This window comes from Phocoena sinus, chromosome 16 (genome assembly GCF_008692025.1).
Source record: "Phocoena sinus isolate mPhoSin1 chromosome 16, mPhoSin1.pri, whole genome shotgun sequence".
NCBI classification, from domain to species: domain Eukaryota; kingdom Metazoa; phylum Chordata; class Mammalia; order Artiodactyla; family Phocoenidae; genus Phocoena; species Phocoena sinus.
In genome coordinates, this window is record NC_045778.1 from 46,763,556 (window position 1) to 46,780,784 (window position 17,229).

General features: G+C 36.8%; 1 protein-coding gene across 6 annotated transcripts in view; it reads left to right on the forward strand.

The window, feature by feature from the left end:
* The window catches only part of MINPP1 (multiple inositol-polyphosphate phosphatase 1), a 78,305-nt gene that overhangs the window by 15,129 nt on the left and 45,947 nt on the right, over positions 1–17,229 (forward strand). For 4 of the 6 annotated variants that reach the window (XM_032608902.1, XM_032608903.1, XM_032608905.1 and 1 more), the window contains one exon: positions 1,594–1,727. The exons of the other annotated variants lie outside the window; for them this stretch is intronic. In XM_032608902.1, coding sequence (XP_032464793.1) covers positions 1,594–1,727 — 134 coding nt within the window. The remainder of the gene's footprint in view (positions 1–1,593; positions 1,728–17,229) is intronic. 6 annotated transcript variants of the gene reach the window in all.

Here is a 17,229-nt window from a genome sequence, read left to right on the forward strand (position 1 = left end):
TGATAGCTTTCAATTACTTCTCATGAAAATGAAGAAGGAAAATTATGTATTCCTTTGCTAGTCCGCAATCAAGATGTCAGGAGTATTGGTCTCCTCAGAGGGCTGTAAGAGAAGTATCTGTTCCAGGCCTCTCTCCTTGACTTACAGATAGCTATCTTCCTTCTATACATATCTGTGTACAATCCTTCCCCACCATCTTGCTCTTCTCCTGCTACCAACAGCAGTTAGACAACATACACTGGGTTTTATACAAAAACCCAGTACGTAAAGAGCACTCTGGCCATGATAGGTTCAGAAATGGCATAATATTGCCCCACTGAACTACAACAATAATAGTTGGTGGGTCTGATCTATTGCAAGTAGCAGAGGCCAGCAAGTATTTATCATTCTTAACCTGCTCTTCTCATTTAGCAGTATGTTTTGGAGATCTTTCCATGTCAGTTCATGTAGATCTATAAATAATCTTATAGTATTCCATAGTATGTGTATATCATAGTTTATTTAAGCCTCTACCTATTAATGAAATTCAGGTATTTCCAGGAAATTTGGGGGGGGGGGGCTCCTTTAAGCAGTGCTACTCTAAGGTATTCTTATACATTGTCTCTTGTGTTCCTCTGTGAATATTAGTTTATAAGAAACAGAATTAAACGGGCCTTAAAGATGTGTGTTTTTGTGTATTTTGCCAGTCTGTCCTTTAGAACATCTGTATTAATACACATTCCTTCTAGTACCAGTTTTCCATATCCTTGGTCTACTTTTTTTTTTTTTTTGCTGTGTTGGGTCTTTGTTTCTGTGCGAGGGCTTTCTCTAGTTGCGGCGAGCGGGGGCCACTCTTCATCGCGGTGCGCGGGCCTCTCACTGTCGCAGCCTCTCTTGTTGCGTAGCACAGGCTCCAGATGCACAGGCTCAGTAGTTGTGGCTCACGGGCCTAGTTGCTCTGCGGCATGTGGGATCTTCCCAGACCAGGGCTCAAACCCATGTTTGACAGGCATTCTCAATCTGCATTGGCAGGCAGATTCTCAACCACTGTGCCGCCAGGGAAGCCCCCTTGGTCTACTTTTATTACTGTTTTTGCCAAACTGATACATGAACCAAAGTAACTCATTTTCTATCTGGTTTCTACCTTCCTGAAATTCTTAAAAATTCCTGATTCACTGTTGGCACCTTCTGTGCTGTAATGAATATTCTTCTATGTACATTTTTTCTTTTTTCTGTATATATCTTTGCTATCATCTTAAAATAATTTTAGAAGAAAGTGGAGGTGAGCACATGTCTTTAACCCAGTATCCTGAACTGTCATGGATGCTGGATTACTGCTTGTGAGTACTACTAACTTGCTCTTGCATGTCAGTCTCTACATTCCCATTTGGGTTTGTGTCTCAGCATAAATCTCTGTGTCATGGACCTTTAGGTTTAACCTTTAAATGCTTGAAATGGTAAGTATAAACTCTGTAAATGCTAAGATTCTACTATACTTTGTGTAGAATGGTGATTAAGCAATGTAACCTTTTCTGAAAAAATCATTATTAAATCAGAAAATCTGTTACATTAATAAAAATTAATAGTAATGATTTTTGAAATTTGTATTTTTAGGTTTTAGAATACTTAAATGATCTGAAACAATATTGGAAAAGAGGATATGGATATACGATTAATAGTCAATCCAGCTGCACCCTGTTTCAGGATATCTTTCAGCACTTGGACAAAGCAGTTGAACAGAAACAAAGGTAAAAACTTAAAAAATTTTGTTTTTTGATGTATTGCGTTGGCCAGAAAGTTCGTTCAGGTTTTAGGATCTTATGGAGAAACCCAAGTGAACTTTTTGGCCAACCCAATATATTCTGAGTGCCCAGTTACACTTCTGGAAAATGTTTTATAATGGGTGATTTTAAAAAATAGATTTTGCTTATGTTTTTTAAAAATAATTATACTTACAAAAGAATTAGATGACATATGTAAGTTATAAAGCGTGTAAACATATAAACCCTCCATTCAACCCAGGAACTGGAACACTGCTAATAATTTGCATGTGTCTATTTATGTGTTCCTTAGTGACTCAATTTTCCTCCCCTCCCTTGCCCCATTTACTCCCTATCCCCTTTAACTACTATTCTGCATTTGGTGCATATCATTCCTTTGCCTCTATAAAAAGGCTTTATCATGAATGTATGTGTGCCCAAACAATATGTTTAGTTTTGCTTAGAGACATAAGCAAATGGGACTTGTTTTTTTTCCCCCTCAACATTACATTTACAATATTTATCATGTTGTTGCATATACTGTAGTTCATTCATTTTTACTACAGTACAATATTCAGTAAATAAATACCACAGTTTATATCATCTTCTCTTGTCAGTGGGCATTTGGGTAGTTTCTGTTTTTTGCTATTATAAATAGTGTAATTGTACATGGTTTCTGGTATGAATTTTTTTTTGTTTTTATTTTAAATGAGAGTTTCTCATCAAAAAGTCTCTGTTAACATTCATACTTCTCAAAGTTTAAAAAAAAACCTTTTCATAATTTGAACATTTGGTAGAATATAAACCCCATTTTATTTGATAAATATGCTTCCATGAAAGCTTATACATTCCCAGTTGGAGATGAAAATCATGCTATAAACACTGAGACAGAAAGACTGAAGATGGTGTATTTAATTGGGTTGGCAGTATGAAGTTTTATATACATACAGATATAGAGAGAAATTATGTGAGTTTGTGGATATGACTTTAGTTTGTGGAATTTTCTTGGGTTTGGGAATTAGGAACCATCTGTACTAGATGTGGTTTTCTTCCCTGACTTACAATGGTTCAACTTATGATGTTTTGACTTTTTGATGGTGCAGAAATGATACACATTCAGTAGAAACTGTACTTTGAATTTTGATCTTTTCTGGGGCTAGCTATATGCAGTATGATACTCTCTTATGATTCTGGGCATTGGCAGTCAGCCGCAGCTCCCAGTCAGCCATGCGATCACGAGTGAAACACTGCTAATATACTTACGACTCTTCTATATCTATACAACCATTCTGGTCTTCACTTTGAGTACAGTGTTCAATAAATTATATGAGATATTCAACACTTTATTATAAAATAGGCTTTGTATTAGGTGATTTTGCCCAACTATAGGCAAATGTAAGTGTTTTGAGCACATTTAAGGTAGGCTAGGTTAAGTTATGATGTTTGGTAGGTTTTTGACTTATTGATGTTTTCAGTTTAATGATGGGTTTATTGAGACATAACCCCATCATAAGTGGAGGAAGATCTGTACTTAGTTTCTGCTACCAAACACTTTTTTGGGGCAAAATAGTCAAGGAAAATTCCCTCTTGAGATAGGCATTAATTTCTTTCCTACTTGGTTTTATGAACTTTTTAAAACCGTTAGACTTTAGACATTGTTCATTGTTTATTTGTTTGTCCCATTGTTGAATGTGAGGTAATTAAAATTGTGTCTGAAAGATTCTTAAATAACTTTTGCAAGGTTTGCTGTTACAATTTGATACCAGATTCAAAGCTTAAGTAAGAATTTTATCATTGGTGTTTTAAAATTAAGTATTTCTGTACACTGGAAACTACAAAGCATTACAGAGAGAAATTAAAGGTAACCCAAATAAATGCAGAGAGGTACTATCTTTATGGATTGGAAGACTCAGATTGATCATCTGTAGGCTGACTGCAATCCCTATTGTAATTCCTAGGTCTCTTTGTAGAAATCGAGAAACTTATTCTAAAATCTATACAGAAATGCAAAGCACCCAGAAGAGCTAAAACAATTTTGAAAAAGAACAATTTTGAAAAAGGACTTAATAAATACCTGACTTCAAAACTTATAAAACTATAGCCGTAAACAAATGGATCAATAGAATAGAATAAAGTCAAGAAATAAATTCCGATATATATGGTCAGATTTTAACAAAGATGCCATGGTAATGCATTGGAGAAAAGAATAGTCCTTTCAACAAATGGTGCTGGAACAATTGGACCTCCATATGTTAAAAAATGACAGACCCTTACTTCACACTCTACACAAAAATTGATCATAGATTTAAGTATAAAATGTAGAATTAGAAGACTTCTAGAAGAAAATGTAAGATCAAGCAGCAAGGATATATTGTACAGTGTCGAGACATATAGCCATTATTTTGTAATAACTTAAACAGTATGATCTATAAAAATATTGAACCATTGTGTGATATACCTGAAACTAGTATAATTGTAAATCAATGATACTTCAATTTTAAAAAGTAAACAAAAAATATAGGATCAATGGCCTGGATATAAGAGCTAAAACAATGAAACTCTTAGAAGAAAACATAGTAGTAAATCTTCATTTACTACTCTGCCTATTTGGGATTAGGCAGAGATTTCTTAGATACAACACTAAAAGCACAATCCATTAAAAAATTGATGAAATGGACTCCATCAAAATTAAAAAATCTTTGTGCTTCGAAAAGCACTATCTGGAAAATGAGAAGACAAGCAATAGACTTGGAGAAAATAATTGCAAAACATATATATGATTAAGGATTTGAATCCAGAATATATAAAGAAGTTATATCTCACTAGTAAGGTGACACATAACCCAATTTTTAAAAAGGGCAAAAGATTTGAACAGATACTTTACTAAAGAAGACATATGGATGGCAAATAAGCATGTGAAAAGATACTAATAAACTATCTACTGATTATATTATTAGATATTAAAACCACTGTGAAATACCAGTAATACCCCTAAACTGGCTGTAAAATAATAGAAAAATTATATATATTGGTCTCTGCCCCAGGTTCTTGACACAGGGCTCCTGAAACCATTGTCATTTCCTGGGTGATAGGAGTGTCTTGTTCTAATGAGGTGACTGCATAGGCTCATGGATGGCTCCAGGATGACGACTGGTCACCAGAAAGACCAAGCCATGATTAGAAACTTGGAATTTTCAGCCCCATCGCCCCACCCCCGCCCCCACAATTCTCTTGAGAAGGGGAAAGGGCTGGAAGTGGAGTTAATGATCAATCTTGGCTACGAGGTTCAGGGAGCTTGTGAATTGGTGAATGAGTAGAGGTGTGGCGAGAGTGGCATGCCTGGAGAGGACATGGAAGCTCTGTGCCCCTTCCCACATACCTTGCCCTGCACATCTTTTCCATCTGGATGTTCATCTGTATCCTATGTCATATCCATTTTTAGTAAACTGGTAAATGTAAATAAGTATTTCCCTGAGTTCTTGAACCACTCTAGCAAATTAAACCCGAGGAAGGGGTCATGAGAACCTTCTATCTGTAGCCATACTGGGTAGAAATTGTGGGTAACCTGGGTGATGACCTACTGCTTACAATTGGCACCTGAAGTGGGGGCCAGTCTTGTGGGACTGAGCCCTTAGCCTGTGGGATCTGATGCTGTCTCTAGGTAGATAGTGTCAGAATCGAGTTACATTTTAGAACAGCCATCTGGTGTCACAGAAAATTGCTTAATGTGGGGGAAAAAACCCTACACATTTGGTAACCAGAAGCGTCAGAAGTATTGTGAATGTGGTGATAGTGTGAGAGTAAAGGAGAAACAGAGGAGGAAAGGACTACGTATTTTTCTTATTCACCGGCTAAAATTAAAAAAATATATATTTTCCCAAGTGTTGGTGAGATGTGGAGGAACTGGAAACCTTACGCACTTTTGGTGGGAATGTAAAATTGTATAGCTGCTTTGAAAAAGTTTGACAGCTTCTTAAAAAGAATCTTCTTAGGACTTCCGTAGTGGCGCAGTGGTTAAGAATCTGCCTGCCAGTGCAGGGGACACGGGTTCGAGCTCTGGTCAGGGAAGATCCCACATGCTGTGGAGCAACTAAGCCCGTGCACCACAACTACTGAGCCTGTGCTCTAGAGCCCGCAAGCCACAACTACTGAGCCCACGTGCTGCAACAACTGAAGCCCACACACCTAGAGCCCGTGCTCTGCAACAAGAGAAGCCACCGCAATGAGAAGCCCGCGCACTGCAACGAAGAGTAGCCCCTACTCACTGCAACTAGAGAAAGCCCGCACGTAGCAATGAAGACCCAACACAGCCAAAAATAAATAAATTAATTAATTTTTTTAAAAAAAGAATTTACTAATTCAGAAAAATGGCACCTTTCCTTAGAGTTTTTTCAGGATGACCCCAAAATGCTTATGACATGTAAGAATGAAATCAGAACATTCTCTAACACTGTATACAAAAATAACTCAAAATGGATTAAAGGCCTAAATGTATGACTAGGTACTATAAAACTCCTAGAGGACAACATAGGCAGAACACTCTATGACATACATTGTAGCAATAATTTTTTTGATCCATCTCCTAAAACAAAGGAAATAAAAGTAGACATAAACAAATGGAACCTAATTAAACTTAAAAACTTTTGCATAGCAAAGGAAACCATCAACAAAACGAAAAGACAATCTACTAAATGGGAGTAAATATTTGCAAATGATATGACTGACAAGGGGTTAATATCTAAAAAATATAAACAGTTCATACAATCCAATATCTGAAAAACAGGCAACCAAATCAAAAAACAGGCAGAAGACCAGAATAGACATTTTTCCGAAGAATACATACAGATGGCTAACAGGCATATGAAAAGATGCTCAGCATCACTAATTATTAGAGAAATGCAAATCAAAACAACAGTGGATATCACCTCACACTGGTCAGAATGGCTAACATCAAAAAGTCTGCAAATAACAAATATTGGTGAGGATGTGGAGAAAAGGGAACTCTTGTGCACTGTTGGTGGGAGAATAATTTGGTGCAACCACTATGGAAAACAGTATGGAGGTTCCTTAAAAAACTAAAAATAGAACAACCATATGACCCAGCAATTCCACTTCTGGGTATGTATCTGGAAAAAGTGAAAACACTAATTCAAAAAGATACATGCCCCAAAATGATCATAGCAGCAGTATTTACAATAGCCAAGATATGGAAGCAACCCAAGTGTCCATCAACATACAAATGGATAAAGAAGATGCAGTGTATATGAGTAAATACAATGGAATATTACTCAGCCATAAAAAAGAAAGAAAGTTGTGCCATTTGCAACATGGATGGACCTGGAGGGTATTATGTTTAGTGAAATTAGTCAGACAGAGAAGGGCAAAGACTGTATGATATCACTTATATTTAGAGTCTAAAAAATAAACAAATGTATACAGCAAAACAAAGTCTCACGGATACAGAAAACAAACTAGTTGTTACCAGTGAGGGGAGGGAAGTAGGGCAGGGCACAATAAGGGTATGCGCGTAAGACATATAAACTACTGGGCTTTCCTGGTGCACGGTAATTAAGAATCCGCCTGCCACTGCAGGGGACACGGGTTCGATCCCTGGTCCAGGAAAATCCCACATGCCGCGGAGCAGCTAAGCCCGTGAGCCACAACTACTGAGCCTGCGCTCTAGAGCCCATGAGCCATAACTACTGAGCCCGCGTGCCATAACTACTCAAGCCTACGCGCCTAGAGCCTGTGCTCCGCAAAAGAGAAGCCACTGCAATGAGAAGCCTGCACACCGCAAAGAAGAGTAGCCCCCGCTCACTGCAACTAGAGAAAGCCCACGCAAAGCAATGAAGACCCAAAGCAGCCCCAAATAAATGAATTTTAAAAAAAGACATATAAACTACTATATATAAAATAGATAAGTAAATAAGATATATATTGTACAGCACAGGGAATTATAGCCATTATTTTGTAATAACTTTTAATGGAGTATAATCTATGAAAATAATGAATCACTATGCTATACACCTGAAACTAACATAATGTTGTAAATCAACTATACTTCAATTAATTGACATGGACAAATGAATGGATAAAGATGTGGTATATATACACAATAGAATATTACTCAACTGTAAAAAAGAATGACATAATGCCATTTGCAACAACATGGATGGACCTAGAGATCATCATATTAAGTGAAGTAAGCCAGACAAAGACAAATATGATATCGCTTATATGTGGAATCTTAAAAAAAATGATACAAATGAACTTACATACAAAACAGAAATAGACCCACAGACATAGAAAACAAACTATGGTTACCAAAGGGGAAAGGAGTGGGGAATAAGTTAGGAGCCTGGAATTAACATATACACATTACTATACATAAAATAGATAATCTACTGTATAGCACAGGGAGCTATACTCAGTATTTTGTAATAACGTATAAGGGAAAAGAATCTGAAAAAGATTATGACTGAATCACTTTGCTGTATACCTGAAACTAACAACATTGTAAATCAACTCTACAGTACTTCAGTTTCAAAACATTAAAAACAAAACAAAACAAAAAAAACCCATGCCCATGAGCAGTCATTCCTCATTTACCCCAGCCCTCTCAGCACTAGGCAAGCACTAATCTACTTTCTGCATCTGGATTTGCTTTTTCTGGACATTTCATATAAATAGAATCGTATAATATGTGGTTCTTTGTGACTGGCTTCTTTGATTTAGCATAGTGTTTTCAAGGTTCATCCATGTTGTAGCATGTATCAGTATTTCATTCTTTTTTTATGGCTGAATAATGTTTCATTGTATGAATATACCATATTGTTTATCTGTTCATTAGTTGATGGACATTAGGGATATATTCACTTTTGGGTTGTTGTGAGTAATGCTACTGTGAACATTTGTATTCATTTTTTTGCGGGGACTTATTTTACTTTTGCTTCGGTGTACACCTAGTAATGCAGTTTCTAGGGGGTCAGCAATTTTGACTATCAGGGATTGCTAAAGAATATTAAAACCGTAGATGTGTATACAATCCCTGACATGCAGTGGTTCCTGGATGTGATCTGAAGATGAAGCATTCCAAGTTGAGGTTCGTCCATTTATAGTAATCTAGATTACCTGGTAGGAAGTTTTGTTTTGTTTTTATCTTAACAGTTTTAGTTTATTTTCTTATAATTTGCTTATCTTACCCACAAGTGAAGTACAGAGGGAAAAAAATGCAACAAGCTGAGTACTCCATTATGTTAGGTAATAGCTGACTGTGTTTTTAAATACTTAGAAGCTAATGAGACTAATTTTCATGGGTGGCTTGTTGAATGAGATGCAGTAATATAGAGGCAATGTGATGTAGTGGGCAGATGCTTGGGTTTGGTTTGAGTCCTGGTTCTGCTTTATTGATGCTGCAGATTCCCCACTTCTGAAAAGGCGAATATCTCTCCTGATTCACAGGGTTGTTGTGATAATCAAATGAGGTAGTGTCTAATAAAGCACTTAGTATAATGCAGTATACAAAGGTGGTATTATTATTGTATACGAGAGTTCTCTGGTCAAAACATGTCCTTAATGTCTTTGTCAGACATTCACACACCTCCCCTCCCTCTGCTGCTGTGATTATTCAAATATTGGAAACCGATATTTTGTATTACTTAGTCTCTTCAAATTTTCATGGTCTTGAGCTCATTTCTTAAACTAATTCCCTTTTCATCAGCAAGATGGAGAAAATTTTTACTCGTTTTGGAGGACTACTCCTAAATTTTTACTCCTTTTGGAGGACTACCCCTTTATTTGTGAATTGAAAAGAAGATTCATTCAACAATATTTTTAACATCTACTGTGATACATGTCCGGCAGTGTCTTAGGAGCTGGATATAGTGATGAGTAAGATAAAGTTATTGCACTTGTGACTCTTAAAATTGAGAGAAGATAGAAATGTATATAAAAGCCATGGGCCATGGTATAACTATTCATGTAAGTTTGTAAAACAGTATAAAAAGTTAAAGGAAGGAGAGTTTGACCTTGTAAGTCAAGAAGTGATTTTGGCCACTGCCTCCTTTTCTAACTGAGGAAGGAGAGTTAGCACTGATTGTGAAGAAACTGGCAGGTGCTTTTCAGAGACTGGTTTTCTCTATACTAAAAGACTGGTTAGGGTTGTTAAAAAATATGCATTTAGCCGAATCAAGATGAAATCTTCTTAAATAAGTAGAGGGAAGAAAGTGAGTTTAGAGACTTCTGTCAGATTTCTTTCCAAAAAACAGATTGACACTATCCAATTCTATGAGCAGTGCCAAAATTAAGGGTACTTCTCAAGAAAACCAGCATATATGCCCAGCAAAGACAGAATAGGTTACAAAAAACAAAAAGCTAATAGACTTTTTTAGAGCAGTTTTAGGTTCACAACGAAAATGGGTAGCAATTAAAGAGTTCCCTCGGGCTTCCCTGGTGGCGCAGTGGTTGAGAGTCCGCCTGCCGATGCAGGGGACACGGGTTCGTGCCCCCGTCTGGGAGGATCCCACATGCTGCGGAGCGGCTGGGCCCGTGAGCCATGGCCGCTGAGCCTGCGCGTCCGGAGCCTGTGCTTTGCAACGGGAGAGGCCACAACAGTGAGAGGCCCGCGTACCGCCAAAAAAAAAAAAAAGTTCCCTCACACTACCCCCTCTCCCACATACACAGCCTCCCCGCTGCTAATATCACACACCAGTGTGGTATAATAATAATGTTTTAACAATATTTTATCTTTGTACTTTTTATGATCTGTTCTATCAAAACAATTAACCTTTTTTCTTCATGACTTTTAAAGTTCTTTTTTGAATTTGTATTGAGTTTATACCAAGTGTGTTTATATATGTATATGTATACATATGTACAAAAGCAATATTTTGTCATTAATATTATCTGAGGAAATGTCTTTCACTTAATTCTAGAGTTCCCAGGCTACTGTTTGCTATCTCCATCCCTCCTCCACCCCACTTTGAGATGATACTGTGTACACAGGTTGTTCTCTTTTTTTTATCTTTTTATAGTAACATTAAATCAAAGATATTCTTCAATGTTTCTGAATATTTTTCAACATAATTTTTATAGCATGTTTTAATTCACAGAAAAATTGGAGATTGCAAAGGATGTTAATTGACAAGTGTCAACATTTTGGTTAAATATAACCAGTCCTCCAAATGCATAGTCCTTGGCTCTTATTAGGATCTTGACTTTATTTTCCTTCGTAAACCATCACTACAGTGATGGGATTAAAGTTAAAACCAGTAATTTTACTATTTAAGCAAATTTAAACAGCTATTGGTGTTTAAGCAGCTGTGATGAGAAAAGCAGATTGAATTTACTGAATAAATGAGATATATCTGGATTTTATTCTACTTTCCCATTCCCCATTACCTCTGTTAGTATATTTTTATTTTTATTTTTTAACTGGGGGGATTCAGTAAGTCACTTCCTTACTTTTTCAAAGTAAGGTTTATATTCTGGACTATGTATTAATTACCTCATGAGATCTTCCATTTTGTCAGGGGTACTCTCAGATACCAGAAGTAATTGCTGTAAATATATGTTATGGTCATTAAATAACTCTCATTAACCTTTATCTACCTTTTCATTGACTCTCAAATCTTTGATGTTTTTATATTTCACAGTTGAATAAGAGTATGGCTTTTTAAGGTTGTGTAGTTCCACATTTTAACATAAGATGGCAGCATTGAAATAAAAGTATAGTGGTACCAAGAGATTACTTAGCCCATTGTAACCAATGAGCTTTGTCTTTTAAAGTTCTTAGGAATGTATACAGATTCTAAATTCTCAGAATATATTCTTGCTTGTCTTTTTGCTAACTTTCCAAAGTCAGTGTTCCGTGGAGTTTAACTAGGTACCAGGATAGTGCTAGTTGTTGAAAGATAACTGGCTAAATACGGTAAAAGCCAGCAGGGCCTGGCTATGCTTTGAGTTCAGATTCAAGTGTCCATTGGTCTTCTGGAAAGGCATGTTTTGACTCTCAGTAGACTGTAGATCTGTGATGTCTAGAACTTTATTTCCCTGCTCTGTCCTCAGTGTCTAGAACAAGCCTGCCGTGCAGTTGGTGCTTAGTATGTACCGAAGGAATATCTACAATCCTTGTTTATCCTCCCAGGCATCCAAGCCACAAACCTATGCATCATTCTTGACTCTATTTCCCTCACCTTCTACATCTACTCACCATATTGTGGGGTTTGTTTTTTTTTTTCTTCCAGTTTTATATCAAGTCCTTTGACTTTTCTTCATCCCCACTGCTACTGTCTCAATTCAGGCTAATATCTTCTCTCTGTTAGATTTTAGCAACTGCCTCCTAAGTGAGTGCTTCCCTGATTTTAGTTTTACTTCTACTCCAGTGCAGCTTATTATGCAGGCAATAGAGGGTGTATACGAAGTTGAATACATTTAAATTATTGTCTAAAGGAACTCATATCCTAGTTTGGAGGATATCTATATGACAGCACTAAAACAGGTAAAAAGAAATACTGAAGGAGAATTGATTTGAACTGTTGGGCTTTGGTAAAGGCTTTATGGGAGGAGGAGTTTTTGAGGTTGGTCATTGAAGATTTCTTTCCCAGACCTCAGCATATCAACTCTTAATACTTGCTTTGATTTTTTAAAACTATATTGAAGTATAACTGATGTGAAATAAACAACACATATTTGAAGTATACAATTTGATGAGTTTTTATATATTTATACACCCTTGAAACGATCACCATAATAAGATAATGAACTATCCATCGCATACAGAAATTTCTTTGTGACTCTTTCTAATGTACTTCCCACCCCCCATTCCCAGGCAGACCACTGATCTGCTTTCTGTCACTATAGATTAACTTGTATTTTCTAAAATTTTATATAATGGAACCATATAGTATGTATATGCACATTTTTTTTGGTTTGGCTTCTTTCCCTCAATTTAATGGTTATAAGATTTATGTTGTGGGTATCAGTCATTCATTCCTTTTTATTTAGCATTTTACTTAGTATTCCATTATATGGATACTACACAATTTGTTTATCCATTCTCTTTATGATGGACATTTGGGTGTTTACAGTTTGAGGCTATTACAAATAAAGCTGCTGTGAACATTTGTGGTCTTCGTATGAACATATGCTTTCATTTCTTTCGGGTAATTAATACCTAGAGATGGACTAGCTGAGTCATATTTAGGTGTATGTTTAACTTTTTGAGAAACGGCCAAACTCTCCCCGCCAGTGTGTGAGTTACAGTTGCTCTACATCCTGGCCAACACTTGGTATGGTAGGTATTTTTAATTTTAGCCATTCTCATGGGTGTGTTGGAGCACCTCATTGTGGTTTTAGTTTGCATTTCCCTAAAAACTAGTGTTGGAGGACAGAGGGAATGAAAAGTGCCCACCAAACTGATAAGGCATCTTGAAACGAAAACAAAAGGTGGGCCGCTCCATGTAATCAATGGATCCGTTATTATAGGGTAACTTACGCACATGGTGGGATCAGGGTCAGGCGGACAGTGATCTGGAAGCATTCACAACTGTACTCTGCACCGCCGAGGGGGCATCGGGACAGTTTTATAGTTAATTTAGGGTATGGGGGTGGGAACTTGGACATAGGATGTGCATTCCTAAGTCAGGATTCACCAATGGGTAATGAGTCTCCTGGGCACTGGGAATACGTCAGTGAAGGTTTTTATTGTTTGGGGACGAACAGAGCATTGAGGCCACCTGGTCCTGATGATTGTTAAACAATATCTGTTAACTACAAAGCCCTTGAAGACAGAGTAGTGATTCACTGCTACACAGTAACAGTTCTGGGCAGGGTCAGTGGAAGGAGAAACTCTAAGGGCTCAAGATGGTATCAGTTATGCTAACAGCCATACAACTAGTGATATTGAGCATCTTTTTGTGTGCTTATTTAGCATCCATATGTTTACTATGGTGAAGTGTCTGTTCAGATCTTTTGCCATTTATTAACTGGGTTGTTTATCATTTTTACTGTTGTTGTAAGAGTTCTTTAAGTATATTCTAGATACAAATTCTTTCTCAGATTTATGCTTTACAAATACATTCTCCTAGTCTGTGGTTTACCTTTTTTGTGTTTATAATAATGTTTTTTATGGGCTAATTTTGGCCCACTATTGAGGCAATTCCTCCTGAGCATCTGTTTGGCACCCTGTATATTTTGAGGTTTTCCTAGTCTGGATTGTGTGAACACAAACTATTCCTGGCCTTGTGTTAGCTTTGGGGATTTTTTTCGCCTCCTTCTTTTTAACACTTTTTGTCTGGGTTTGGATAGTTTTCTCACAGACATGAGCTGATCAGTACTAGCTGAAAACTTGAGGGGAGTCCCTGTAGACCTCTCTTCTGTGATACTCTAGCCTGTGTATTCTAGCCAGCTTGGCCTCCCTAAATTTTCAATTCTGTCTCATCTACTCAGGAAGACTGCCATGCTCTGTTTGGGTTCCCCTGCCCTGTGCTGCAGCCTGGAAGCTCTGGGCAGTTAAGATGGGACAGCTGTTGGGATTCACCTCATTTGCCTTGCCTCGCTCTTATTCTCACTATTGTTGAACGTCTAAAAATTGCTGTTTCATGTATTTTGTTTGGCTATATAGTAGTTTAAGGCAGGAAGGCAAATCCAGTCCCCGTTACTCCATCTTGGCTGGAAGCAAAAGTTATTTCTATGTATTTTTGCTTGAGATAAAACTTTATGCTTGAGTCATTTCATTCTATATTTGTGTTAAACTGTCAAACCTGATGCTTCTCCATATGCCTCATTGGAGCTGATGCTTCAATCAGATGTAAAAGAAGACTTCAAAAAAATTTTTTTTTCCTCCTAATTTTCTTCCCAAAGCATCTCATATCTCTGGCAGTTCATGTTGCTTATTGTGCACTTACATAAGTATGGGAATTTTATGAGTTGTCTAAAGCTCTATTTGATATTCCTGGATCATGTTTAAAAATACACTTTGTGTAACATTAGTTGAGTGTGAAACATGAATTAAGAGCTTAGAAAAATCTAAGCTGAGTACATTTAGGGAAAAACATGCAATTATCAGTTCTTTTTCTAGTTGAGCTTTTTGGGGGGTGTTTTACTTACTTTGAACACATGCATAGTCATCAAACCTCAGTTAACAACATAATTTTAGACTTCAAATTAAATTTGCTTTTTAATGGAAGATTTGATAAGATCTCCTTACCAACTTATATAAGTAAAAAGAGGACTGTAATTTAGAGAACTGCATTCTTATCTTGCTAGATAACATTAGGTAATTCACTTGTCTTTTCCTTATTTCTAAAATGAGCAAATCTTGGCCAGATCTCAACCCTAAAATATTAGAATTCCAACTGTGTATTTCTACATATATTTCATATAGGTTATTTGTTTTCTTATATTTGTATTAGTAGTTTACATTTTCTAGGGTTGTTAAAATTTTTTAAAGCTAAAATGAACCTCTGTAAAAGTGGTTTTGTCAGTTTTTGGAAAATGTGACATTTCAGTTTTAATGCATTTTTATCAGAGGGAGAGGGCAGAGTTAAAGGTTTATGCCATGGCTTTTTATTCCTTGTTTTTTGGGAGACTGTTGTGCTACGAGTTCTAAAGAATATCATTACAAGTCAGAGATATAGTTAATATGAGAAGTGTGACTAATAGAAGTCTGTGTTTGTTGAAGGATTAGAGTATGCAGCCAAGATATAGAGAACAGGAACAGCATGATTTAAGAAAAACAGGAATGTTCAAAGCAAATTATAGAATATCTGAATTTTTCTTAATTTGTTAAGTGGTTAAAGGTAAAAACCTAGTTCTTTATGTCATGGCATCTTGAACCTCACAACTCTGTTTATTGAATGGCCATATGATACAAAGAAAGCTATTTACATGGGGCCATAGGTAGAATGGAATGTAGCAGTCTTCATGCGCTCAGCAATTTTCTGGCAAAACTATGTGCAGTGGCCTTATATTAGGAACTGAGTAAACTGAGAAGTGATTTTTTTTTTCACATTCTTTCCCTTTTTGTCCTCCCATACATTATGTTCTCTTGTTCTCTCTGGTCTTTCTAACCCCCCAGCCCCCAGACAGATAGACAGACACACACACACACACACACACACACACACACACTTCTGTACTCCCTCATTCAGACATATATACACACACTTACCTAGTGGCTGTTGCCAGTATTTTGGGCTTAATCATAAACCAACTTTGCTTTGAAGAAGCTTGGGAATAAAACCCAGAAAAATTCCCATGCCATCCTCGAACTTGGGTATATTTAAGGAGAAGCTGGGGATTTGGTTCTTTTAAACAGCAGTTGTGCCTGTACTAAGTGAAGTAAATCAGTTCCTAGCAGGTGACTTAGAACACTTCTAAGATGCACTCTTCATTATGAGACAAAGCAAAGAGTGTTGTGTTCCTGAGATGGAACCCACTACCTTCACAAGAATTACTGATTTACTTTACAGAAACGTGGCACATACCTTTAATGGCTTCTGATGAAAGCTGGACCATAAATAAATACTTTTGTATATTTGTTTTGACATCTTTAGAGTTACAAAAATAACCCCACATTTAAAAATCACTGCTATATGTGCACACACAGAAACTCCACAACTCTTTAGCCTCCACTAATTGAAGGTATCCAAGTCCCCATTTTTGGGTGTTTGGAAGTAATTTAGAATAGAAACACAGTATGTTTTTACATGTAACGTGTGCTGCTTAACTTTGTCAAAGAAAACTGAGATGTGAGTAAGTCATTTATAACAGGGCAAACAGGTAGAAGCATGAGCAGCTATTTAAGAGGGACTATTTTAACTCTTTGGAAGGAAAAATGTGCTTTTTTGGTCACATATATTCCCATGTAGTAGATTTTTTGTTGTTGCTTAATTAATAAACTTTATTTCCTAGAGCAGTTTTAGGTTTACAGCAAAATTGAGCAAAAAGTACAGAGTTTTCTCATAAACTCCCTACCACATGCCCCCCAACCTCCCTTACTATTGACATCTCACACCACAGTGGTACATTTGTTAAAATTGATGACCCTACGTTAGCACATCATTATCACCAAAGTCCATAGTTTCCATTAGGGTTCACTCTTGGTGTTGTACGTCTTCTGGGTTTGGACAAATGTATTATGACACGTATCTGCCATTGTAGTATTGTACGGAATAACTTCACTGCCCTAAAAATCCTCTGTGCTTTGCCTGTTTATCCCTCCCTTCTCATCAACCCCTGGCAACCACTGATCTTTTTACTACCTTCATAGTTTTGCCTTTTTTAGAATGTCATATAGTTGGAATCATACAATATGTAGCCTTTTCAGATTAGCTTCTTTTACTTAGTAATATGCATTTATGTTCCCGCCGTATCTTTTCATACCCTGATAGTGCATGTCTTTTTAGGGCTGAATATTCCATTGACTGGATGTACCACAGTTAATTTACTCATTTACCTACTAAAGGACATCTTGGTTGCTTCCAAGTTT